This window comes from Fulmarus glacialis, unplaced genomic scaffold (genome assembly GCF_000690835.1).
Source record: "Fulmarus glacialis isolate BGI_N327 unplaced genomic scaffold, ASM69083v1 scaffold3860, whole genome shotgun sequence".
Classification (NCBI taxonomy): Eukaryota; Metazoa; Chordata; class Aves; order Procellariiformes; family Procellariidae; genus Fulmarus; species Fulmarus glacialis.
In genome coordinates this window covers 74,277-99,743 of record NW_009188199.1, presented here as the reverse complement: position 1 = coordinate 99,743, position 25,467 = coordinate 74,277, and the positions used below count along the sequence as shown (strand labels likewise).

Genomic DNA, 25,467 nt, shown 5'->3' with positions numbered 1-25,467 from the left:
ATTATCTGAGGGATCTACAAAAAGGTTCCCAGTCCTCTGGTGATTAATGAAATCTCTGACATGTATTTTAGAACTATGATGAATCTTTAATGTAACAAATTAATAAGAAGGAGGGAAGAGCTTTTAAGAAAGACAAAGGCAATTTCTCTCTCTGTGTCAGTCTGCCAACTCCGAGTAACGTAAACAGCTCCCGGTCTCTGCTGGACCGTTCCAGAGTGTTGGAGGTCTCTCAGCCTTGTAAAGGACCAGTTTGTTCCGGTGACTGCTGCGGCTTCTTTTTTTAGCCTATACTCTGACATCCCTTTCTGTTTCCTCTGCGCAGGATACGAAAGCTGGAGGGAGCTGGCTAAGGCTCTGGCAGACACGAATGTCCCAGGTGGGGACCCAAGCCTTCAGTTTTACCATCCGCAGAAGCTGGGACACCAGGTGAGGAGGCTTGGGATGTCTTCTGAATGTTTAGAAGGGCAGACCTTCCTTTCTGATACTGGCCCCAAGAGACAGCTCGCTCTTCACGCAGGAAAGAGAGCATGCCACAGGGCAAAATCTGAGCTGACTCACAGCAATGTGAATGTACAATGAATCCACTGTAGTCAATTAAGTTATTTTAGATGTACTAAGCTGCAGCGGTGGGCTGAAGCTGGCTGGGTATATGCCACAGGAAGGTAGCACTAAGCAAGATGGAAGCAGAAATGAAAGGTCAGGAGAGAGTTTGTAGCTCCCTAGTGAAGCACATCTTGGTACTGTTGCCTGCACAAAATGTTGGAATAACTATTGCTTGGACCTTTTTGAATCAAGGATGGAAAAAAAAAAAAAGGGAGAATGACCTAAGTTTTAACTCTGTGCTAGCAAACAGTTATAAAGTGCTGGTATCCTTTCCCCTCAGTAGCTCACCATGGAAATTTGCTGCCAAAAAAGTCAGGGAGCATTTTCACCCCACTATGGCCATGACAGCTGGCCTGTCCTTTGGAAAGGGAGCTTGGGAACTTGCTTTTTTCTCACATGTTCTTGTGACCAGGTTTGAGCCCTCTGGTGTAGGTGTCAGTGCTGGGTCGTTTATCAGGTTATTCTGACTTTCCTCTACTTGTATTTCAGAACCAAGAGCTGCAAAGAGGTGGGAGGAATAAATCGAATTATGCAGCTGTGGACAACCCTGTCCTGTGGATGCCAGAGGTGGGTGCCTTTCTCCATCGTTTTGCGTGAGGGGAGCTGTAGCTAGAGATCTGTGCAGCGAGAACAGAAGGCAGGGACCTCTGCCTGGAAATTCATTTGTTTCACTAGAATTCCATTCCCTATCACCCCCTCCTGACTTAATGACACTTACAGACCTGAGTAATCATCTGGAAAGACAGGAGTGTCCAGATTCCTGATAATTTGGCGTCTCCACTAGCCATCAAGGCACCAAGCACCCACCCACAATTCCCTGAGAGCAGGCAGCCCACTACCTTCCTGAAATATGAAGTTTATTCAGGGCTGGGAGTGCGTAGGGCCAAGCATTCAACAAGCAAATACATGACTGTGGCACGCAGAAGTGTCACACTCTGCTCTTGCTCAGGCATTTGGTTGCTATCCAACCCCTGTGTGTCATAGGTAGAGATTTCTCCACTTCAGTGACACTACTGATGAACAGAGACCTTCTCTGGTGACCCTTGAAGACTGGAGTAAACATTCCTTTTGTTTCCTTCATGCCTCATTTATTCTTTCCTCTCCTGTTCCCTTATCTCACCATTCCTTTTCAGATAAGGGAGCAATGCAGCCCGCTGATAATGAAGGACACCAGCCAGGGGGCATTTAGCTAAGGAAGTCAGCTCACTAAATTCCTCAAGGTGATTAGAGACCTGCACAAATTAGAAGGGCCTCTGCAGCTCCCCTGGGGAGGGTCACTACGCTCAGGGCACAAAATCATCACCGGCTGATGGAGGGAAAGCACCTCTCTCCAGCCATTGCACTGAGCAGTTTAGGTCCCTGCAGTATGAGCTAAAGCTTTCCTGGAAGCAGCCAGCACCAGTCACCCTCCAGTGCCCAGAACCAGACCAGATCATCGATCTGTTCTGCTGCATCGGCTCTGGTGAGTGCCAGTCCCAGCTGGAGCCTGGGGGCTTCCTCCGGCCGCAGGGCCTTGCAGGCAGCGTGCGGGCAGGGCTGCCTCTCAGACGAGCAGCTGCTGGCGAAGAGCTAGCCGGACATCAGGGTCAGGACCGCTGCTGTGCACAGGGACGACTCGGAACATTTACTGCTCCCCTCTCCCAAGGCACTGGGTGATACAGGCTCTGCGTGGCATCCCCCAGCTTCTCTGAGGCTTTGCCCGATGTCTCTGATCCCCTCCCTGGTGATTTCTCAAAAGCATGTTAGTCTTGAAACCTGCCGGCTGTGGTGTACAATGAGCCTTTACGGGGCTGGAAATGCAACTGGTGGGGTGCTCGCTGTGGCTTGGGCGAAGGTATGTGTTTAGCACAGGGCTGATCTGCAAAGCCCTCTGCTTTGCTGGTGGGGCGACTTCACACCCTTGCACGTGGTGGCGCTGGGCAGGACACCCACCAGCCTGGCTGTGCTGCTGCCAAAGGGGGAGCAAGCAGAGAGGTGTGCTGCCCAAGGGGAAGGGGCAGGACTTGGTGTGCACTATGTGGGATGGCCCTGTGCCTGGAAAGGTGCTGTGCACCTCCCGCCTTGTCCTGCACTGCTCCCTGTTGGGGAGGAGAGCTCTGCCAGGTAGCAGGGCTGTTGCCTGAGACCAATTGGGTTGGGAATTTGTGGGTGCCCCAGCCATGCTCTGTGTCAGGTGGTGTGCAGCAGATACACCGCAAGAAGACTTTGAGACCCAGGACATACGGATACCAGACTGGGGAGCTGGTTTGGGTGGCCTTGCCCCACTCACACACCCTGCTGTTCTCCCCTGTCAGCCCTGTAACGCTGCTCCTGTGAACCATCTGCCTCCTTTACCAGTTTTCCCTTTGTCTCTATAAGGCAAAATTTCCGCCCTTGCTGCGGCACTGTGTCTGTACCCAGAGGGTCAGGAGAGCCGCCCTGACTGCAAACAGAGGCCAGTGGTTCACCAGTACCAGCTGCAGGAGATGGAGAGGGATCTATGGGCACAGCTCTGTATAGAGCTGCTTGCTGTCCTCTTAACCACTGGCTGCAATTTTTCCTGGCCTGAGGATTAAGTTCTTCTGTAATTCTGCCCAAATTAATTACCCAGGGTCTATGATCCCATTGTGCCCTCCTGGCAGCATCTCTAAGAACTTAATTGCAGCCCAATTCCTGGGGTGAAGGGCGGCAGGTTGCCTCCCACAGGTTGGGGAGCTCAGGTTAGTTTGAATAGAAAGGTATATTCCTGACAAACATGAATAATTAACAGGGTTGCAGGGTGAGCTGGCAGCCAGCATGGCCAAAAAAGGACAGGTTTCAATTCTCCTCTTTCAGTTTCAGGAGATGAAATAGGCGGCTTAAGTCTTCAGCCTTGGACAACGTGGTGGGAAAGTGTGCGCGTAGGAAATCCTTAACAAAGTTATACCCCACATATGGGGGAGAGCAGGCTTCAGCCTCACTCCTGGCTTCCTCAAGGTGCCCATGCACATGATCCCTACCGCCACTGTCCCTTCCAGGCACCAGGGCAAAGTCTTCCAGCTCCCAGTGTCACCCACTGCCTCCTCAGGCTGGAGAGATGGGGGGCGTTTTGTTTCATTAATTCAGAAAGTTGCCTGGCTATTGCTGGGGCAAACCTGTGCTGTGGGACCGTGAGTGTCACTGTTTGGCACTGCCGTGGGGACGGGGGCAGGATTGTCAGAATTGCGCCTGGTTAGCCTGATCCTTCTCATTTACCTCTGCAGAAGCCTCTGTTGAACTCTGAGAGTAGAAAGGTCTGGGCAGCGCTGGGGGCATTTAAAATGTCCCTGCTTTGTATCTGCGCAGCCTCAGAACTTCCTCCTTGCTGAAAGGAGGTGTGAGGGATGTCCGGGAGCGCAGCCCCTTGCAGGCAACGCCTGTATAGGTGCAAAGATGCTGCACGAAACCAGAGCATTGTGCCAGGGCATCCCCTTGCCCCCAGCCTGCCCTGAGAGGAAGCATCCTTTCCTTAGAGGACTAAAAGACAAAGATATTCCTGCTTGCTCTGTCCCTGCCCATGTCCCTTCCTTGCCTGCTTGTGCCCGTCAGGTGTCAGGGCTCCGCAGGACAGGGGGGCTTTGTTGCTCACTTGTCTTGATGGATTCCTGCAAGTGCCCGGCGTGGCAGAGCTTGCAGCGAAGACCAGCTGCTGGCTGCTGAATGTCACCCAGTCAGGAGAGCTGGGCCAGGCAGGAGGAGGGGCCGTGGCCGCTTTGCGAAGACAGAAGAGTCTTATGAACTCGGGAGTTTCCAGTTGGCAGCACAATGTCGCCTTTCTTCCCTGGCTCAGGCCCTCTCTGTGCCCCGTTTATCATCCCCGGCGCTGCGCGTTCCCTGGGCTGCACGCAGCTACGCCGTTGATTTGCCTCCCACGATTAAATTAGGAAAGGCCTCTCTTCTCCATCCTGCTCCAGTTACAGTGCAGCAGGTTGTGTCTCCGCTGCTGCAATCCTCCCAGCTTTGCTGCTTGCACCGGCCTCTGCTGCTGCTTTGCCTTTCTTCCCTGGGGCTCCTTGCTCGGGAGGAGCCGCTGGGTCTGTGGTGCCACCCCCCTGGGCAGTTTTGGCATGATAGGGTTTGGGCTAGGAAGAGAGGTCTGTGCTCTCTCAGTGCCTGATCCTCCTTTACGGTCTGTTTTCCTAGGAGGGGCTGATAATCTAAAATTCCTCGCTAAAAGGAAGTGGAAATACCAAAGTCTCTTTATACAGACCCAGAGCTGCAGGCGGGTGTTAATTCAGCACGCTCAGTGGGGAGGGTCGGCGCTGGGGCTCGGAGCCTAGCCGCGCTCCCAAAGCTGCGGAGGCTGCTGCGTCAGCACCAAAGCAAGGGCCTGTCCCAGCTCTCGCCTCTCTGCACTTGTTAAGGTTCAGCTCTCCCTTCCCTCGGGCAGCGCTGCCCTCAGGAGGGTATCAGCCTGCCCAGACCTCCTTGGGAAGAACAGCTCTTGCATGCGTGCTCCTGGGTGTACCCGTGTCGTGCTGACAGTGCCCTTGGTGCACGACCTGTGCCCGTTTTGGATCCGAGTTGGGTTCTTGCAATGCTACTTTTTCAGCAGGGTGGAGATAAGCAACTGGGAGGAAGGTTTGGGATGTGGAGGAAGCCGAGGGGCAGGAGGAGCCCTCTAAATGGGAAGGCACAGACTGCCTAATATCAGCTTCCATTTAAGGCCCAGGCTTTTGGCTTCTATTCCTGGTTCTGGCCAAATCGGTCTGTCCAAAATTTTCAAAGCAGATGTTTTTAAGGGGAGAAGGGGAACTTAACTTGTTGCTTACCAGGGCTTTGAAAACCAGGACTAGGTAGTTACAAGTTGGAAAGTCCAAACTCAGTAACCATGTTTTAGAAAGTCCATTGACATTTCTCAGGAGCTGTGTGCATGAATTGGGAATGATGGTGCCATTTATCTATTGCTTCAGTCTGCAAAAGCCCCAAGCAGGAGATTTTTACTGCATGTTCCAGAGGGGACCCAAATAGCAAATGGAGGAATTTCTCAGCTGCCTGCAATGGGCAGCCATTGGTTCAGTTGAAGGGACAGCAGCGATAGGGTTTCAAAACAGCTGCTGAACTGATGACTTGTGGGGGCCTAAAATAAAAGCCTAGTTCAATTTTCATTCCCAGAGCAGCGCTTTGGGCAGCCAGCGCTTATCTGTCAGTAATGCTCTTTTCCCTTTCAGAGAAAGCAGAGAGTAAGTTAGGCTGCTGTAGCTCGGGATCTGTTGCTTTAGAAAAGACTCTGAAACCACATGGAAGAAATGCTTATTATTTACCAGTTAATTATTTCTAATAGCTGTGGGAACAGGAAAGCAAAGCGATCTCATTAGCTTCTGCCAGAATCTTTTCTCAGGTGGCTTTGTAAAGACTTTGGAGACAGGGGTGTCGGGCTAGAAATCTCAGGGACAATCTTGTACAGCATTGGTGGAGCACTAGTACAGTGGTGTCTGCCTTATTTTTCAGTAGGCTCCCTCTCCCTAATACTCCCAAACTCTGCAGTGAAGTATTGTATTAGAATGGGACTGGTCCAAGTTTCTTCTACAAACATTTGAGCAATTTTGGGACTTCCCTCATAAAGTTGTTTTGGTGTTTGGGCTACCCCATGCCAAAGTCAGCCCAGCTCCATTGGAGTCCCGAGCCTCCAGAGCATCCCCTGGGTCTGTCTTTGCCAGGAGGGGACTGCAGCACCAACCTCTCCACAGTGTGGGAGTGTTGTGCTACATTTGGTAGAGATCTCAGCCTGCTATCTGCAGTGTGCGAACAATTCTCTAAGAAGAAAAACCAGCATCGCTCGTGGATAGCAGCAGCCTGACTGCCAGAAGATGCAGTTTCTGGCAGTGACTCGCTGTGGGAGCCTAGCTTGTTTGCCTCACTTCATGTTCCACAAGAAACAGCAATTGTCATTATTTGATTTGGCTGAGAAAAGTAGTGTAAGACCCTTGGGTGTGAACCTGGATTTGGCCAAGGGGCATGGGACTGCCCAGCAATTTCATTCCAATTCAGTGTTTGTCACACTTGCAGTGATTTATTGTATTGCAAGTCCCTGCAGAGTCCCAGGTTTCTCTTGGCTGCATCCATCGCCTCAAGCCCTGTGTGTAGTTCCTCTCTGATTTTGTGCAGCATCACTCTAGCTAATTACATCCACTTTGCCTCGCTGCTTTTTCTTTTGCCCGATGGGCAGAATCCAGGCTGAGGGATGTCAGCAGCGAAGGAAAGAAGAGGAGATAGTAGTTGGGGACAACACAGGCTTGCAGATCAGTCAAGCCCTGGCAGTGTGGACACCAGTAAGAGAGGGCTGACGAGAGACCACTCAAGAACAGCAGTGGTCGTGAATGTGTTTCGCCTGGAACACAAAGATGGTTTTCACATGCATGAGTAAAGCCTACAGCTTGCAAGGAGCATTACTGCATAAGCTGGTGCCAGGCCAAGTCTGCTCTGTGTCCTTCCTTCAAGCCACGGTTTATTACAAAACGAAACCCCAACCCGCTATCCTGGGAGAAATAACTCTGTGAAGCAGTTTCTCTGCCAGGAGTGCATGGAGGGGTTGGGCCCTCCTCCACTGTGCTGCTTCAGCCTTGCTAGAGACTCCCCAGCGAAAACTAAGAATTTGCTGCCATCTGTAGACATCTGGGTGCTGTTCAGGCAGTTTCCCCAGCCCTGCTTGCACAGCCCTTATATAGGCAAGACAGCCGCGGCAAAACCTCTGTGGTCCCACGGCAACCTCTTCCTTTCTTCAGCATTTCACCATCTAAGGTAGCTTCTACAGTCTCCAGCTTATTTATTCTCCACTGTTGGATGCGGGGCCTGCGAGGAGGGTTTCAGCGTCCAGCTCCACGGGTTGCAGGCAGAGAGCTCGGACTTTGCTGGGGGGCAGCCAGCTCCTCCCTTCTGAATGGCTCTGGCAAAAAGAAAGTCCATCCCTTGAAGAGCGTATCGGTGAAATCCTGCAGCGGCCAGCAAGCTTTTCCCAGCAAAGCTGTGCTCCAGGTCTCCGTTGGGCACCAACAGCCTCTCCCAGCAGGGCCGGCTGGGTAGCAGGGACAGCCACCCATACCCACACTGCACACCCTTCTATGCTGTCTGGGAGGGGACCCCCGCTCCCCCCAGCGTTTCTGTGTCTCTGCGGGCACACAGAGGCCATGCTTCCCGCTGACTTGCCTGTGCTGCTGCTCCCTACCCTGCTGAGCCTCCGTCTGCCTGTCCCCACCATCTTCCGTGAACTTCACCTCGCAGACACGCTTTAAGAAGATCATGCTTTGAGATTTGCCACCTCCTCTCCCTAGGGTGTCCCCTCTTCCTCAGGTCAGAAAAATAGCCCTAAAATGGTGAAGGAGTCCAAAACACCTTCTTGGAGAACATAAGACCCTACATTCTCGTTGCTGGATCATGGGGGGCTATTGCCACCCTACAGCGTGTCCCACACCGTGGCCTCAGAGCATCTCCTTGACGGAGCAAAATGGAGTGAACCTCAGCCACTTAACTGATATGTCCCAGGCATTACAGCAGTTCCCTGGTGCCGTTCAGACTGTCATCTGTGCCAACCCCAAACCCTCAGCAGATGAGAGACAGGGTCTGGACCCATGTCTCCTGCAGACCAGCCTGTCGCAGCAGCAGCATTGTCCTTTGCTCTCACAAGCTCTTCAGTGCCGGGGGCCACGATCGAGGTTGGCAGAACAGGGGAGGGATGCAGGGGAGGGACGCAGCAATTCATGGTGCCCCACTTCTGCCCCCCAGTTCCAGGGCCAGGCCAATCTGCATGTTTTCGAGGACTGGTGTGGCAGCTCCACTGAGCAGCTCAGGAAAAACCTCCACTTCCCCCTCTTCCCCCACGTGAGTAAGACCGCGACACCCTCTGTCCCACGCTTCCCAGCTCTGCTTCCCAGCTGGATCGCCCCTGCTCCCTTCACATCCTGTCCCTATCCCTCTCCATCACCTCCTCTGTCCTCCTGCTCCTGAGCACCCATCACCTCCGTCTCCATCACCTCTGTCCTCCTGCTGAGGGAGCAGGAAGCTTTCACAATGGTGGCAGCTCTTCTGCTGCATGGGGAGGCTCATTTTACCCATGCTGGCCTGCCAGGCCTTGGGCACGGGGTGAAGGAGCCCTGCATTTGGTGCTGTCCCTCCGAGTGGCTAGTGAACGCCACGTCCCATCCCCACCATCTCACTGGCATCCTCCATGCAGCTCTCCCTTCCGCAGGAGCACTTGCTCCGGTTCGTCTCTCATCTGGCCTGCTCTTTCCTGCTGCCTCCATCACACACCATGACCCATCCTCCTCCCAGAGCAAACCTCATACTTCCCTCTGCCCACCTGTCCCAGGGTTTTTGCATCCCCTCTTGTTCCTGTCACATCTAGCTATTTTTATTGTTTTTTAATTCTTCCACTTCAGACGCGAACTACACTGAAGAAGCTGGCTGTGTCCCCAAAATGGACCAACTATGGTCTCCGGATATTTGGCTACCTGCATCCTTCCACCAATGGTGAGGGCTCTGAGGCTGCTGTGCTGCCGCTCGTGTCTCTTCTCACCGGTCCCTCCCTCCCCTCCTGGTGCTGAACCACTGGTGCCCTCACCCCGGCAAGCCCAACACCAGGTCCCTCACGAGGGCAGCCCAGCTAGCTGTGCGTGACTGGCCATGGCCTTGGCATGGGTGAAACACCCCTGTAGGGTGGAAAGGAAAAGCGCAGAAGAAAACATGGGGAATGCTAGATAAAAAACAATGCTGTCATGAATGCACAGCCCCATGGCATGTATGTGGGCAGGAGCAATCGCTGAGCTTTTCCTCCCTCCCTCGCATGCACGGGACTGTACGTGACATCATTTATGTTCCTGCTGCTCCCCGGGTGCATGAATACCATCTGACAGCAGCTGACATCTGTATTGCCCAGCTGCATGCTTCTGCCCGGAGCAGCCTGCTAGCACTCACCCACGTCTCCTGGCCCTCAACCGCCATCCCTGTAACCCCAGCCAGAACAGTGAGACTCAAGCACCTTTGTCTCCCTTCCTGGCTCCACGTGCACGTTCCTCCATCCGAACACAGCTTCTCAGACAAAAATTTGCTCTGGAAACAAAAGGGGAGTCAGGGAGACTTTGCATGGACTTCTTAGCTTTCCAGGTTAGATGTCAGGTGAAGCCAATGCAGGAGGGGTAGTGAACCAGTTGCATCTGTAAAGTTTTGGGTTTTGTAAGCAGAGTTAGAGAACTCAGAGAGGTTCAAGGGGGTGGGGGTAGTAATATTAAAAGGGATGTTGTGGTCTCACCAAGAAAAAGGGTGAAGACAGCATTTTAGAGGCGCAGAATCCATTCTGTGCGTAGGCCCTTACCCCAGAGCCCTACTTACTCCCTCCATCTCTCGACAGGGGAGTTTCAGTTTGCCATTGCTGCGGATGACAATGCTGAGTTCTGGCTGAGTCCAGATGAAAAGACCTCTGGTCTCCAGCTGCTGGCCAGTGTAGGCAAGGTACAGTGCATGCTGCATGGCTTCTTCCATCAAAGCTTTAATGTTTCTGTGGGGATGGAGACCTTCCTGTCTTAGATACTTCCTTGGACTACCCAAGTTTCTTTTCTTGCCCAACTACAGACAACACCACCACAGATGCCAGGAGGGTATGACACGACATACCTTAAGCCAGTTACATATTCGCAGTGCTGTTGGGAGCCCCGTGTTCATGATTAAGGGACTTAAATCTGTCCACAGGTTGTGGATCTCACAGACAACTTACCAGGAGGAGTAGCTCGATGTTCCCTCTTCATCACTCCCAGTGCAGTAACCAGGGAAGAAACTCATCTTAACTAGAGCATTTTCTGTCTCTTCACAGACAGGGAAGGAGTGGACCGCGCCAGGGGAGTTTGGGAAATTTCACAGCCAGCAGTCAAAGATGGTGAGGTGAGTGAACAGAGTCCCTCGCTCCCAGCCACCTCTGCACATGGCCAGGAAATCACAAGGAAAAGGAACCCAGGCTTGTTCTGAAGAATTTAGCAATATAGAGAAAGGGACTACTGTGGGGTATCACCAAAGCTGAAGTGACACATCCACACCTGTGGCAGTTGCTCAGGAATGCAACACTGAATTTTTCTTCTCTGGAGGAAGCAGCCACCAGCAGATCCAGACTCCTCTATATGAACTGTATCCTGAGCTTCCTGCCTTGGAACTGGCCGGGTTTCCCAGAGGCCAAAACCCAGCAGGCAAGACTGAAAGGGGGTTATTCAGAATTAACTGAGAAGGGTCTGGAGCGCTCCAGGTGCATAAGGGAAGCTACCTATCTCACTGTCAGCATTTGGATTTTCTTGGCAGTCCTAACCCTGCTCACCCTGAGAATTGGGTTGTTTCATGGGTGTGGTTGCTCTCTGCTTATTGTCTGCTGACAAGCTAAGAAGTGTTGCTTAATGCTCTTGGTGACAGACATGTTGTTCTTCACAGGTTGTCAGCTGCAGGCAGGTACTATTTTGAGGTGCTGCACAAGCAGGATGACAGAGGAACAGACCATGTGGAAGTAGCAGTGAGTCCGTGCAAATGGCCGTGCTGTATATGGGTCCCTGCAGAGCTTGGGAATAACGTTTGTAAAGATTTCCCTCCTTTCCCAGGCCCAGCTTCTCTTTGCATGGGATGTATCTAATCTAGTCTATGTGGGATAGTCCTGGCCGCATGTCAGGACCCTCTCCTCTGCTTGCTTGGGATAGTTCTGCCCTCTCCAGTCTCTGTTGCAGCTCTTTGTCCTTTCCTGCTTTGGATGTGTCCTGGGGGATCTCAGCTCATTCTCAGTCTTTTGCTGCGAGGTAAACTCGGTCATAGTAAGGAGAAAGAGGAAGCTGCGAGCCCATCTGGTGAAAAAACATCTTGTGCCTGTTCCTTTTGTTCAGGCTTGGTTAACTCCATAAGCACTTCATTTTAATGTGTTTCTCTGTTCCAGTGGAGACTGAATGACCCAGAAGCAAAGTTCAAAGTCATTGACTCCCGATACCTCTCCCTTTTTGCTAGTAAGTATCTTCACCACAGGTTTCCCCGAGCACCTCCCCATTCTTCCAAAATGTACCTATCCCGTGTTTCACCATGAATCATAGTCTAGCCAGGCAAATACCATGCGTACAGATCATTACAGTAAAGAAGTGGAGACAGGTCAGGAGAGAGACCTCTGGACAAGAGTATGACTCATTATTAAATATAGGAGAATTGGAAGTAGGACTGGAACATTATTTCAGGGAAATCTAGAGGCAGTGAGGAAGGGCAGAGAGGAGAGTCTGCGAGGGTGAGAACTGTTCCAGATGTGAGAGTAACACGGGATGGAGGTTGCCTGCAGAGAGGTAGAGGGAACATGAGGCCCATAACATGGGAGCTGTGGGGGCACGCTGGCAGCTGGACATGACCGGGGAGAAGGGGCTGCTGTAGCACTTCCAGGAGATTTCACTCTGGGTGCTGGACACAATGGGATACACTGGCGATATTGGGGGATGCTGCTTTCTTCTATATCAGCCTCAAGTCTCTTCAAGTTGCTGCTGGATTGCAGCAAGCACATCAGCCCAGTCCCTCCTGTTTTGTAAACCCTTCTTAGCACATCAAGTGATGTCTTTATCAGTTAAGGAGCTTCTTAGTCCTGTTTACCCTTATCCAGCTTTGTCAGCATCGCTTTCCTCTGCCAGCATTCCCCCTTTCCATATCTACCATATCTACCACTTCCAACATCTCTGGGCTTTTTTCCATGCCAACGCTTTTGCCCATGGAAGACTACCTGATATAATTGAGACATCTGTTTACTGTGTCTTGGATCACAACCTGCTGCTGTATTTTCTGAAACCTGCCATTTGGCCAGGACTAGGCTTTCCATTAGATCTTCTGTCCCCATCCTTTTTCTTTCTGCTCTTTTCTTCTTACTGATTCCCTGTAGAAGGGAAGACTCACATCCCAGAAGATCCCTTCATGGTTGGGCACAGTGCTGCAGTCTCATCTTTATCTGGCACCTTCTGCCCATACAGTGTTTCCCTCCTCCATATCAGCCTTTGGCTGTATCACATGTCATCCTATTCCTTCTGGGTTCCCATGTTGTTCAGTACCCAAAAGTTGTAAGAGTAACCCCAGTGCCCTTAGTAGCAAGTTGCCTTTCCCTCCTGGATATTTATTCAGTTCCCCTCATCTCAGAGTAAGATCCATGGAGACATGAAGTCCTCTGGCAGCAGCACCCAAGAAAAAACGTAACCAATACCCAGTCTTGAATTTAAGCTTCCCGTTGCTTCTGGCTTACTGTGGGTCTCCATTCCCCTGCTGGAGCATCCTCCTCCTCAGCCACTGAAGGCCTCACCCCAGGGTCCTCCTTTTCCAGCACAGGAGAAAGCTCCGCTCCTCAAGTTTCTCCTCCCTTTCCTCTTTTCTATCTCCTTTTAAAATAAATTTAGTGCTAATAATTCAGATGTGTCCAGCAATTCCTGCCAGCATGGGGGGCTTCTTCAGCACACCACTGCTGGCGTGTCCAAGGCAGGAGGTCATTTTCCTCCATCACTCATCACTGTGTTTGCTTTCAGTAATAGCCATGTTCCTACCCCACAGCTTCTGTATTTCCAGCTTTCTGAGTCAAAGCCTTTCCTTCCCATGGTGTCTTTGTAGTGAAGCTCCTGATCAGCACCACTGAGGCATTGCTGTGCCAGAAACAGCGTTAGTGCCATGGATGCAATGCCATTTGGAAAGGGCTGACACTGGGGAAGGGCATTTTTTGGGACACAGGACGAATTAGCCCTTCCTCCCCCTTCTGTTCTCTCTCTGGTTTCTAGACGAGACGCTTTTAAAGATGGATGAGGTTGGGCATATCCCACAGACGTTGGCCAGTCACACGAGCCGGCCTGCTGACAGCGCAGGCAGCAAGGCACACCCAGCTGACATGTTGAAGCCTGACCCCCGGGACACTCTCTACAAAGGTAAGACTTGCAAAGCAGTTGAGAAGGTAGCTGCAGCCTGTCACAGCACGTGCAGTAGCACAGCCAAGAAAGATTGTCCTCCTGCGCCACGGTTATCAAAGGCCACACTTTTTTCTCCCCGGTGCAGAAGAAGCAGGCAGCATACAATATCAGTCACTGTAGGAGACAAAGCACAGACTAAACCCAGCTCCTCTTTCTTGGCATCCAGCTCACACAACATCCCCAGGCATAATGTTTTAATGTAAGTGCCATAGAGCAGTATCAAGAGATGAGCTGTGCGAGATAGTTTGCTTTATGTATCTGTTACTATTTCACATGGATAAATAGAAACCAGGCACAGAAGTAGCTAAGCCGGTGCATCAGTTACAGCAGGGCTCCTCCAGCAGCGCTTGCCTACGTGTTTTTTCTTCTCAGTGCCTCTGCTCAGCAAGTCTCGCCTGCGCCGAGCCTTGCCAGACTGCCTGTACAAGCCCAGCTACCTGGTGAATGGATTTCCTCTGCAGCGCTACCAGGGACTCCAGTTTGTAAGTTTTATTCCTTGAGCAAGCACTTGCCCAGGGGAACGCAAGGAGGAAGGAGGGAGACCCCATTAACCATGGGCCTCCACGAATCTGAAGCTCCTGGGCAGACTTGACCATCTGCTGTTCAGGTCTGAGCATTCCAGTACATGCCAGAGGGCAACACCAAGAGAAGGGAGAGGGCTGCTACGCGCTGCTCACGGGTCTCCCCGGGGTACAGGTGTGTGCATCTTACAGAGCCCCTCAGACCGCAAACCAAACCGCTGAGCTTGCCTTCACATGGAGCCTCACGATGGCCGAGGATTTTATTCTCCATGGGGTGAACTGTAGTCTGTGTGGACTATTGAAGCCCCTGACAAGCTTAAAACTGGTCTTGAGGGGGAGCTTACGTTTGTGGGGCGTGCAACATAGCAGGGATTAATCCCCTGCATGGCAGAGCAGACTCTGAGGTCTGCTGGGGACAGGTCACCAGCACGGTTTGCCCTGCCTGGGTGCCAGTGCAGGCCTACGCTTCCTGGGGGACTTGCATCCTGGGTGGCTCTGGCTCCCTCAGCCTTGCCTGGAGGTCTCCCCACACGCTTTCTGGGCTCCTGTGATCCCCTGCATCTCTTCAGGAGAACTTGCCTGCCTCTCTCCCAGCTAGTTCGTTCTCTATTATAGGACTTAAACACACAGTTACAGAGATGGACAGAAAGATGCAGGGAGAGAGATAAAAAGGCACAGCCCTGCACACATCCCAGCGTGCTTCCTCCTGTTTTCCATTCTCACAACCTGCTACCAGGAGCCTTGGGGAGGCAAATAGTTAATGAGCAACCCCTGGCTCCCTCCCAAAAGGGCTGGTCATCCTGCAACAGTGTCTGGGTCACCTTCTGTCTGATACCTGCCATTTATGAGGGGTTTACTTTATTTTCCTCCCTTCTTCCCAGGTTCATTTATCCTTTGTTTACCCGAATGATTACAGCCGCCTGAGCCACATGGAGAAAGACAACAAATGCTTCTATCAGGAAAACCCGTATTACTTAGAAAGGTAGGATGCTGCAAATGTGGATTTACTAGCAGGGAGGGAGGAGATGGTTTGAAGGCTGGAGTTGGGGTGGAATTTCATACTTATTTCTGTAGGACGCTCTTAATTCTTAAAGATCCCCTAAGCCTTGCAAAACGTTAAAGCATTTACAGTTTCTTTCGATAACCTATGCTCCCTTTAAGTGAAAATATGTTTAGGTCTCAAAGGGAAACTGCCACTGCTTTTCTTGCTCTATTAACCTGGAAGCTGGGTCAGAGCATGTTTGTTTCATTACATCAGGGAATGGATTTCCAGCAAACTCTGCCTCCCAGCAGCTGGAGCCTCCTGATGGCTGTCACTGTGAAAGCCAAACCATGCTCACCACCGGGCATCTCTCTGGAGGAATAAATGCATGTTGTTCATCTTCACTGGGGTCCAGCTCCCAGCGGTGGCCCTGCGAGGGAACTGCCACTCACATGGTCCACCCTGCCACAGGCAGACACCTTGTGTGAGGCCTCCCCTCCGTTCAGGAGGACTTCTTTGCAGGATAAGGAAAGTCACTTTTCCGGTGAGATAACTGATGGTGGCCTCCCTGTGCTCAGGATCTTCTTCCTCCCTACAGGACTATTTTGAGGGCTGGAACAACAGATCGTATCGCAGGTTTGGGAGGGAACTCCTGGGACTGGAGTTCATAGTGAAGGATGGAGAAGGCAGTTGCCCTGGGCTGGAAGGTGCCACCCAGGTGCCACAATTCATTTGTACTGTGACAGGATTTGGGAACTGGGGGCCCATTTTGCTTCGCATCAAGCACACGTGGAGGGAGACAGTCCTGGAAATCCCTCCCAAAATCTTGAAGCACAGGCGTATGAGGACAACAGATAGAGTGGTGGTACAAGAGAAGAGAGAGGGAAATCATTGCAATTACCTGCCTGAGCCGCTTTTGCAGCATGATGACTTGCGTTTGTGAGCTCTACGTCGTAAGTGAGCTTTAAGGAGCAGTTTAAGGGAGACTGAAGAGTACTTATATTGGGATTTCCTCCTGCACTTATGAGGAAATGTCTGAGAGACTGGGATGATAAGCAAGGAAAACTGACGTCTTTGACAGTGCAGAGTAAGATCTGATTGCCCAAAGATCTGAAAGATGGTGATGGTGATGATGATAGGAAAGGAGGATCTAGAGATGCTGGGTAGATGTAATCAGAATAATGGACCATCACCTCTGAAGCAGTGGCTATAATTTATTTGGAGAGGGCAAAGTGACTTTCATCAAACTTGGGTTTTGCCCTTTTCTCCGCAGATTTGGATTCTACAGGTACATGAAAATGGACGTGCTAGAGAAGAGCCTGGACTCTGAAGAAAAGACAGAGCAGCCAGGTAGGGACCCTAACATCAGAGCCTGGAGGATCTTTTTATCTGTCACTTTTGTGTGTGATCTTCCAGCACCAGCTGAAAGAAGCTGTTGACCTTCCATGCCAAGGAAGTCACAGCCCTTCCCTGCCAGATTGCTGTGGTTGGGAGGAGATTTTTGCTGCCACTTTCACTTCTCTTAAGGGCAGGTTGGGAGGTCACCAAACAATGGGCTCTAGTGGACAATGTGACAATTACCTCCCAGGTCCGCGGCTTAGCTAAGGTGCAATCCCAGCAAAAACGTGGTCAGAAGTGACAGCCAACGGTGTGCAGAGTGGCAGCCTATGCTCGCACCTGCCCTGCAAAGCTGTGGCCAGACCGACACCTAAAGGCAAAGCCAGACCCCTCCACAGCCTTTGGCAATGCTGGCTAATAGCTGCCGAGGAGGTTGGTACCAGCAAGGGCACAGCTCCTGTGTCCGAGAGCTTCCCTGTCCCTCTGAGCAGGAGAGACAACGCTGAGATGAGGCGAGAAGTAGCTGCCCCCGGCGGGGCGGGTGCCTGGGTCAGGGCGGGAAAGGCAGCGGGCGGATGCCAGAGGTGTAACTGCGATTACTCCTGTAGGCTCCCAGGAGGGGAACCTGGACGACCTGCAGTATGCGGAGCAGGACACAGAGAGTACCAGTGCCCCCGAGCGCCCTGGCGTGGGGAGGGCAGAGCCAGCAGGCAACGCTCCCAGCAGCGTGGTGGGCAGCGATAACGTTCACAAGGACTATTCCCTCCGGGAGCGTCGTCGGCTCCTCTCGGTGACGGGTGGTGACATAGGAGAGGGGCTACGGAGGAGAGGGACGAAGAGGTCTGGTGTCAAATCAGCCACGCTAGCCTCTGCCAACCAAAGCCTCAGCCAGGCTGGCCTAGAGAGGAACCCAATAATGAAGAGATCCCATTTAAAAACTGGCGTCAAAGACAACTCCAGGAGCCCTCCGCAGCACGCCAGGTCTATCCAGGGGAGAGCGCCCCTCAGAAAGACGAACCTTCCTCCTAAGCCCGTGTCTCAAAGGGAGCAGCCTCTCGGTGGCCCCAGGGACTCGGGGGTCATGATTCCCAGAGGGGTGAGACCTCAAGGAGACCTTAGCGCCGCTAAGGCGCAGCCAGCAGGCACCGTGCCAGCCGGGAAAGGAGGCCCAGTCCCTGGCAAAGCCGGCAGGCACTCTGTGAGCGTTGCCAGCCCCAGCCAGCAGCCTGGGCTGCCGCAGTGGCTGAACCAAGTGGAGTCCTACATTGCTGAGCAGAAGGCAGCCGATGGTGGGGACGTGGGCGAGGGAGAGGCGCAGGTGGCATCTCCTGTAAAGGGCAAATCTAGCCCTGTGGCAGCAGAAGAGGAAGAGGAAGAGGCAGATGGAGAGCCAGAGGAGGAAGATGAGGAGGATTTCGATTACATGCCAGTGTTCGACCAGGCGGTGAATTGGGAGCAGACCTTCAGCACGAGCAACCTGGACTTCCATATGCTGCGCACAGACTGGATTGACCTGAAATGCAACACATCAGGAAACTTGTTGCTAAGAGAAAGGGAGGCCCTGGAAGTCACACGTGTCTTCCTCAAGAAGCTCAACCAGAGAAGTAAAGGGTAAGGCACAGCGTAAAAACCAAGGGGCAGCATCCCGGAGCTGGTGTACCACGCTGCACAGGGAATAGCTGTCCTGAGGAGCTAGGGAGAATCAGAGGATAAACTAGATGTGTGAAATAAGACTTCAGGCAAGGAATCTGTGTAAAAACCTGGGCTTTAAATACCTCTTTTGGCTGAGAAATGGGAATTGTTGGACACCAGACCATGTCTGGGGGCTGAATATCACCCTCCAACAGATGGTGGTAGTAAAAGTGAAAGATTGGAGGTTTCCGTCCAGCTGGCATCACTAGCCTTTTGCTGGCTTGAGAGCGCATAGGAGCATTTTACCAGCTGAAGATTAAGTAACCCTGCTGATATGAAGTAGGACTGGAGGCCCTTGTGCTTGTGGTTTGATGTCTGCCACATCTCAGCTTGTGAATCACTTAGGACATAGGACCAGAAGGGACCTATCAGATAATGTGGATCAGTGCACTGACCTCAGAGACAACCAAGTGCCCTACACTGTTATCTGAATGTGTGCACCTCCATCTTAAAACTAGCTAGATTTCTAGATCCTAGTACTGATTTGTGAAGATGTTTCAGCTCCTCGGTGCTTTAATGACCCACTGGAGATCTGCTTTTGCTGGTACTCTGTTTTTACATGGTCTTGATATGGTTCTTTTTCTTCTCAAGACTTACCGTGTTGATTGCCTTTCTGGCAAACAGACGTACCTCCTCTGAGCCTCTATGAGCTAAACAATCCAACTCCTGACCCTTCTGTTGAGTTGGCCTCTATTTCCGTATTTTTCCTATCTGTCCTTCTCCGTGCTGGTTTCAGTTTGGGTTAATTTTGCTGTACCTAAATGACAAACATTCTATAAAACATCCTGGATGTTTTATAGAATGGGTGTTGCTAGTTCCCAATCCCTGCTGGAAGTAGCTCTCATGCTACACCTTAAGATCTCTTTTGTTTTTTTCAGGGCCACATCAGTCACAGTCACGGTGTGACTGATGAGTACACGCAAGCTTTCCTCAGCATTTTTAACTGATAAGCATCCATTTTACAACAGAAACTCTTGTTATGATCCGAAAGGGCACGACCTGGCATTTCATCCTGTTTTGGCCATTCTGAACCTACAGCTCACCCCAGTTTTTACTGTATGGTTGCTCAGTCCTACTCCATATTATTGGCTGATAAGCTGTCATCAGCCAATTTCACTAGCCCAAACATATTCTTTATGCCAAGATGGTTGTAGGAGGTGTTGAATACACTCACTATTACCAGCCCTACAATCATTCAGACACATTTGTTATTTTCTATGTCACCTTTATGTCATTTCCCTTGCCAACTATTTTCTCTTGGCTGGAATCCCAGATCTAATCCCACATGCTTGTGGATTTAGGAAACAGGTGCAAAACCTTCCCATGGGACTTCGGAAGCAGTGCAGCAAAGTGTGGGGAAGCTAGGAACAAAAAGGTTTTTGCTAGCCAGGAGGAAAGAGCCTGGCAGAGCTGAACGGGCTGGAGGTGGGAGAGGGGCTGGTGTATGGGGGACATGCCCATCCCAGCTGTATCTTCTGCAGGCGGTTCCAGCTGCAGCGTATCGTGAACGTGGAGAAACGCCAGGACCGCATGCGAGGCAGCCGCTACCTGCTGGAGCTGGAGCTCCTGGAGCAGGGAGAGCGGCTTGTCCGCTTCTCCGAGTACGTCTTTGCGCGGGGCTGGCAGGGTGTTGGTGGTGATGAGGAGGAGAAGAAGATGAGGAACCTGGCGTGGGGTCGCCGGCGGCACCTGATGGCTGTGGCGAACGAGCCAGAGCTGTGCTGGCCACAGGGCTTTTCCTGGAACCACCGTGCCATGGTTCACTTCGTGGTGCCAGGTGAGGAGGACTTGCCTTCCCAGGACATCGAGGGCTGGCATGGTGGGTGCTTCCCGTGGGGGCAGCCCTGAACAGTGGGTCTGGGCCAGCCTCAACTATCTCATTTGGGTCACTTCCCATTTCTGTCCTCCCCAAGTTAAACCCCCTCAGAAATATGACAGGGCCCAAACTCCCATGGCTTGTAAGCTCAGAGAAAACTCTTGTCACATACTGGGAAAGAATCCACACTGATTTCCTGGGCTCTTTGGTCCAGGTTTTCAGACTGGGCCTACTTCATCATCCCTGCAGGGTTAGCGGGGTTTGAGGGGAGGCAAGAAGCCTTCCCTGTTGAGAAGCCATGCTGTCTTTGAAATCAGTTATACTTTGATTCTCTCCCTCTTGCAATACAACCAGTGAAAAACCAGGCACGTTGGGTGCTGCAGTTCATCTCCGACATGGAAGAGCTGTTCCGAGTCACTAAGGATCCATACTTCAATATCATCATCACGGACTATAGCAGCGATGACATGGATGTAGAGAAGGCTCTGAAAAGATCTACCTTGCACAGGTGAGAGTACTGCTTGGTCACAAAAAACTGCTCACATGCATATGCCTGCAAACAGAGCTGTCGTGGTTTAACCCCAGCCAGCAAATAAGCCCTACACAGCTGCTCGTTCACTCCCCTCTGGTGGGATGGGGGAGAGAATCAGAAGAGTAAAAGTGAGAAAACTCGTGGGTTGAGATAAAGACAGTTTAATAGGCAAAGCAAAAACCACACACACGAGCAAAGCAAAACAAGGCATTTATTCACTACTTCCCATCGGCAGGCAGGTGTTCAGCCATCTCCAGGAAAGCAGGGCTCCATCACACGTTACAGTTACTTGGGAAGACAAACACCATCACTCCGAAGTCCTCCCATTCCTCCTTCTTCCCCCAGCTTTATGTGCTGAGCATGACGTCATATGGTGTGAAATATCTCTCTGGTCAGTTGGGGTCAGCTGTCCCAGCTGTGTCCCCTCCCAACCTCTTGTGCACCCCCAGCTTCCTCACTGGTGGGGTGGGGTGAGGAGCAGAAAAGGCCTTGGCTCTGTGTAAGCACTGCTCAGCAGTAACTAAAACATTCCTGTGTTATCAACACTGTTTCCAGCACAAATCCAAAACATAGCCCCATACTAGCTACTATGAAGAAAATTAACTCTATCCCAGCCAAAACCAGCACAAGAGCACATCTGCCAGTCTCTCTGTATTGACCAGCCACAGCCTCCTGCAGCTGGAAACCCAAAGATGGCATCCATCCAGACCTTGCACATATGCATGCATATATTGTTGTTACAATGTATATACATGTATACTGCATATAATTGTGTTATAAAACTGTAAGGCAGTACCTATTGCAGTCATCCATCCAGATGCATCTCTTTTATCCTGGCTTTTCATCACGTTTGTAAGAGAGGACAGAAAGCAAGTCTCGCAGTTATGGGGCAGGGGGAGGACAGAGAAGACAAGAAAAGCTGTGAGAAATAGGACAGAGAGCGTGGAGACCTTTGGGGACGCCGCTTGCTGGAATAGCTGTCTGGCTTACCCTGCTCTGACCTCAACCAGCCTTGGCTGGTCCTTTACTTTACTTGCCAGGGGTTCCCAGTAACAGGTCTAGTTCTAGGACAGAGCTGGGCTAGAGCTGAAAAGGCTCTTGCTGCGTAAGTGGGAAGACCCTCAGGGCACGCTGGGACCTGGAGCGGCACTGAGCTTGAGCACTCGCACAGTGAAGGCTTTCCTCCTCCTTGGGAGGGTGCACGGGGGCGAGGGGTACCTCTGCAGCACGACACCCATGGTGTACCACTGCTAGCGGTGCTTTCTGTGCTCGCCGGCGTGCACACACTGAACTTCTCTTTCCCGTCTGACCCCCAGCTATCGGTACTTGAAGCTGATGGGGAATTTCGAGCGTTCTGCTGGGCTGCAGGCGGGGATAGACCTCGTGACGGTAAGCCTGGGGGACTTGGGGTGGACAGGAAGGTGGATAGTACGTGTCTGGTGCTACCTCTTGCCTTTCATACTGAACATGCTGGTTTTTAAGGAAGGGACCTTAAAGACCAGATCTGACCTTGCAGACCGGATCAAACATAGATGTGTTCTCTGTCCCTCCAGAGTAAGAATTTCACCCCTTACTCCAAGGAGCCTGTGGTCCGTTCAGTTCTTGGCCCAGCTGCTGGGACTATCAGACAGGAGGGAAATCAGCAGTAGCAGCTTTGTGATACTGGCTCTGCCAGGTCATAGTCATAGTATTTCATGCCCATTGTTCAACAGCCAGTCAATGGCCGTTTTGCCAGCCCCTTGGATCTCAATTTCTGATCTAGCAACGAATGGCTCTTTAATTCACTCCCATATCTCTGTCTTCATGCCCCTCAAGAAAGACTTACTTAAAGTCACCCTGTTTTATTCCCAACCGGTGCGGTCGGTTCCAGGACCCTCATAGCATCGTTTTCCTGTGCGACCTCCACATCCACTTCCCAGCTGGAATCATTGATTCAATCCGGAAGCACTGCGTGGAAGGCAAGATGGCCTTCGCACCCATGGTCATGAGGCTGCACTGCGGCATGTCCCCACAGTGGCCGGATGGTAAGAGGGAGTGGAGCCTCTTTGGCTCAGACCTCGCGGAATGGGGAAGGAAGGAGGGTGCCTGCCACCTCTAGATTTGTTCGTCTGGTGCTATCAAGGTCTGGAGCTTAAAGTACTTCCAGGGCCACTAGGTGAGAGTGCTTTAGACATAGAATGGGGTTTAACAGTACCTGGAATTTGAGCCAGCAGAGCGCTTTATATGACGTTTCTCCTGGTCATGTCCTAGGGCTTTCTGTGGATTTGAGGACCGTGGAAAACCCCTCCTTTACTCCTTTCTGTCTGTTTCTGTCTTTTCTTAGGGGGCACAGCCTGCCCTGAGGAGAGCTGCTAGCCCAGGGGTGAGGGAAACCAAGCCAAGTCAGGGGGAGGAAAGTGGCACAGATCATCTGAGCATAGGATTTCATTTAGACAGAGGTGGCCATTCTGAGCCATCCAGGCACAGGCACAACTCTTTGAAGCTGGGACAGTCCAGGTAGATTAGTTACTATGCTACCAGACAGGAGATGTGAGAGGCTCTGCTAGCAAGTTCATAGGACAGCCCATGCTGTCTGTCCGCAAGCCCTTCTCACTTCCCAAAGCTTTAATACAGTTGGCTCTGCCTTGGTGCTGAGTTGACTCTTTGGTGTCAACGTTGTGCTAAAAGTAGCTTGAGTCTCACTCCAGCAGCCCTGCCGGAGTCGTCAATGGTTAAAAGTACCAACATACCTGTGCCTCTTTTGTGCTGTCCTCAGGCTACTGGGAGGTGAATGGGTTTGGTCTCCTGGGCATATACAAGTCTGACCTGGACAAGATCGGAGGCATGAACACAAAAGAGTTTCGGGACCGCTGGGGAGGAGAGGACTGGGAACTCCTGGACAGGTAGGCATCCATTGTCATCATTCATGCGCTCAGGAGGTGAGACCCATTAGATCCTGGAGGACCCATGACCAGGGGAGTGGGGATCTGAGGAGATTGAGTGACTAATGCCACCATAAGCTTGGTCAGTGAGGGAGAATCTTTGAGCATGTCCTGACCTCAAACCTAGTAGGCGAGCGGATCCAAAATACACTACTACAGCCACTGATAAAAGAAGAGAGGAGCCGATTCCTGGTACCTTCCAGTCACACTGCTGGTTGTCCACGGGCAGATCGGGTGAAGACTTTGTCCTTTTCAAGCAGTGCAGTGCACAGTGGGTCCAGTTTGGGTCCCTCAGACTTCCCATACTATGTATAGCAATTGCCCAGAAGAGCAACTGTCAGAAAGACATTTAAAGATCACAAGGTACAGTTACAATTTCTGAGAAGTTTATGATGACGGATCTCTGCTGTACAAATCTAGGTTTTGGGACCTCTCCTGTCATTTCTGTTAGATAACTACAGAAAAGACCAGCATTCTGAGCAATCGCTTGTTGCCAGCTGTCTTTTCTCCTAGCCTGGCATGTGCAGCCCGCTCCCAACCAGTCCTGCTCTCAGGGGTGCATAAACACTCAGCAAGTGTCATTAGATGCCTGCTTATGGATATGAGATACCTCTGAGTTATTCAGGACTCTTCAATCTGATTGCAGTCTTTTGTCAACAGGATGACTTAAAAGAGATTTCCTGGGGCCGATCCCCCGGTATCTTTGTGATCAAGTTTTCCCTAAATTTAACCTTCTCCTTTATGCCAGGATCTTGCAGGCTGGGCTGGAAGTGGAGCGTCTCTCCCTGAGAAACTTTTTCCACTGGTTTCACTCGAAGCGAGGCATGTGGAACCGGCGCCAGCTGAAGACACTGTAGCCTTCAACCCCAAAGCTGCCCAGCAGCGCCGTCCACCGTCTCATCTCGATGTGCACTTTATCGAGGCACACAGCCGAGCGCACAAACTCCTCCTCTGTCTCCAGAGCCTTCTGATGGGACGGCACAGCCGAGGAAGGGACAGTCAGGCTAGAGGAGTGGGAGCTTCTCTTGTGGGCCATTGTATCCAAGACGTGGGATCCGTGTCTTGCTGGGAAGGCGTGTGGGGGAGATGTCGCCAAGTGAAGGACTCGTATTTTCTGCCATGCGGTCTGGCGGATGGTACAGTGGGAGAGGTGCCATATTTCCCGTTGAGTCTTGCGTGGTGCAAACCAAACAAACGCAAATCCCAGCAAGCCCAGAATGGTTTATTACAGTAATGCAGCTTCTCTTTCAATACTTGAAGGAAAAAAAGAAAAAAAAAAAAAACCCAACCCTCCCCATTTCCCCTCCTTCCCCATCTCTCCAGTATCCATGCTTTTGCACAGGGGACCAAAGTAAGTTCTCTGCACTGTATTGTGTCCACATGCCCATTTGCTGACCCAAGGAGATCTGGATGTGGAGAAGCTGATAGGCACTTTAGGCTGCTGGTGCTTAGACGTTTCTCTGTGCTTTTCACTTTACTCATTATGAAAAACTGTGCTCGTATTCAGCAAATTATGGGCCATAGATGGAGATGCAAGTACACTTCCCTTATGAGAGCCACATTTGCCTGCAGCTGGGCGAGGTGGCAGGGTTGATGTTACAACTCCACCTAAATTACTGATCCACTGCCTGAGGAGAGTGGAGGAGTTATACAGAGAAGCTAGGAGGGCATCTCAGGAGGAACTTTGCAGCCTTATCTGACAGACATGTGTGTTTGTCCTAACGATATCAGGGAAACCCTAGCAGGGAAGAAGTGGCAATATTTTATTAGTTGAAATATTGTGATTTTGTGAGAAAAAGAGGAGACAGAGTATTCTGCTCCCTAAATCCTGTACATTTATGCAGCATCTAAAGGTTAATTTAATAAGTTATGGCTTCACAGTTATGTCGTGTCATAGTTTGACTTTTACGTAAAGAGCAAACTTCTTGGTTGAAGAACTGGCACAGCTGTTGGTGCTCCATCTCTGGAACAGCCCTGGGAGCTCTGTCCCGTTTTGGAGGAGGTGTCCTCAGGCCTTGGCCTTGCACTGGGTGCAAAGAACAGTGAGGACAGAAGAGGGTTGAGTGAATAAAAGGATGGGCAGACCCATGCCGGCATTGATGCAAGAACTGTAGAAAGAGCCCCTGTCCACAGCTG

General features: G+C 51.4%; 1 protein-coding gene across 1 annotated transcript; it reads left to right on the top strand.

The window, feature by feature from the left end:
• Positions 1-322: 322 nt before the first annotated feature.
• B4GALNT3 (beta-1,4-N-acetyl-galactosaminyl transferase 3) lies at positions 323-24,272 on the top strand (the record flags this gene model as incomplete). The annotated part of the gene is made up of 18 exons (XM_009577629.1): positions 323-426; positions 8,323-8,418; positions 8,976-9,066; positions 9,944-10,044; positions 10,403-10,470; positions 11,005-11,083; positions 11,495-11,561; positions 13,344-13,487; positions 13,902-14,011; positions 14,932-15,032; positions 16,306-16,382; positions 16,979-17,981; positions 19,544-19,839; positions 20,233-20,386; positions 21,727-21,799; positions 22,281-22,434; positions 23,166-23,292; positions 24,080-24,272. Coding segments are annotated over 18 exons (2,954 nt in total), but the record flags the coding sequence as incomplete, so codon positions are not given.
• Positions 24,273-25,467: the final 1,195 nt, after the last annotated feature.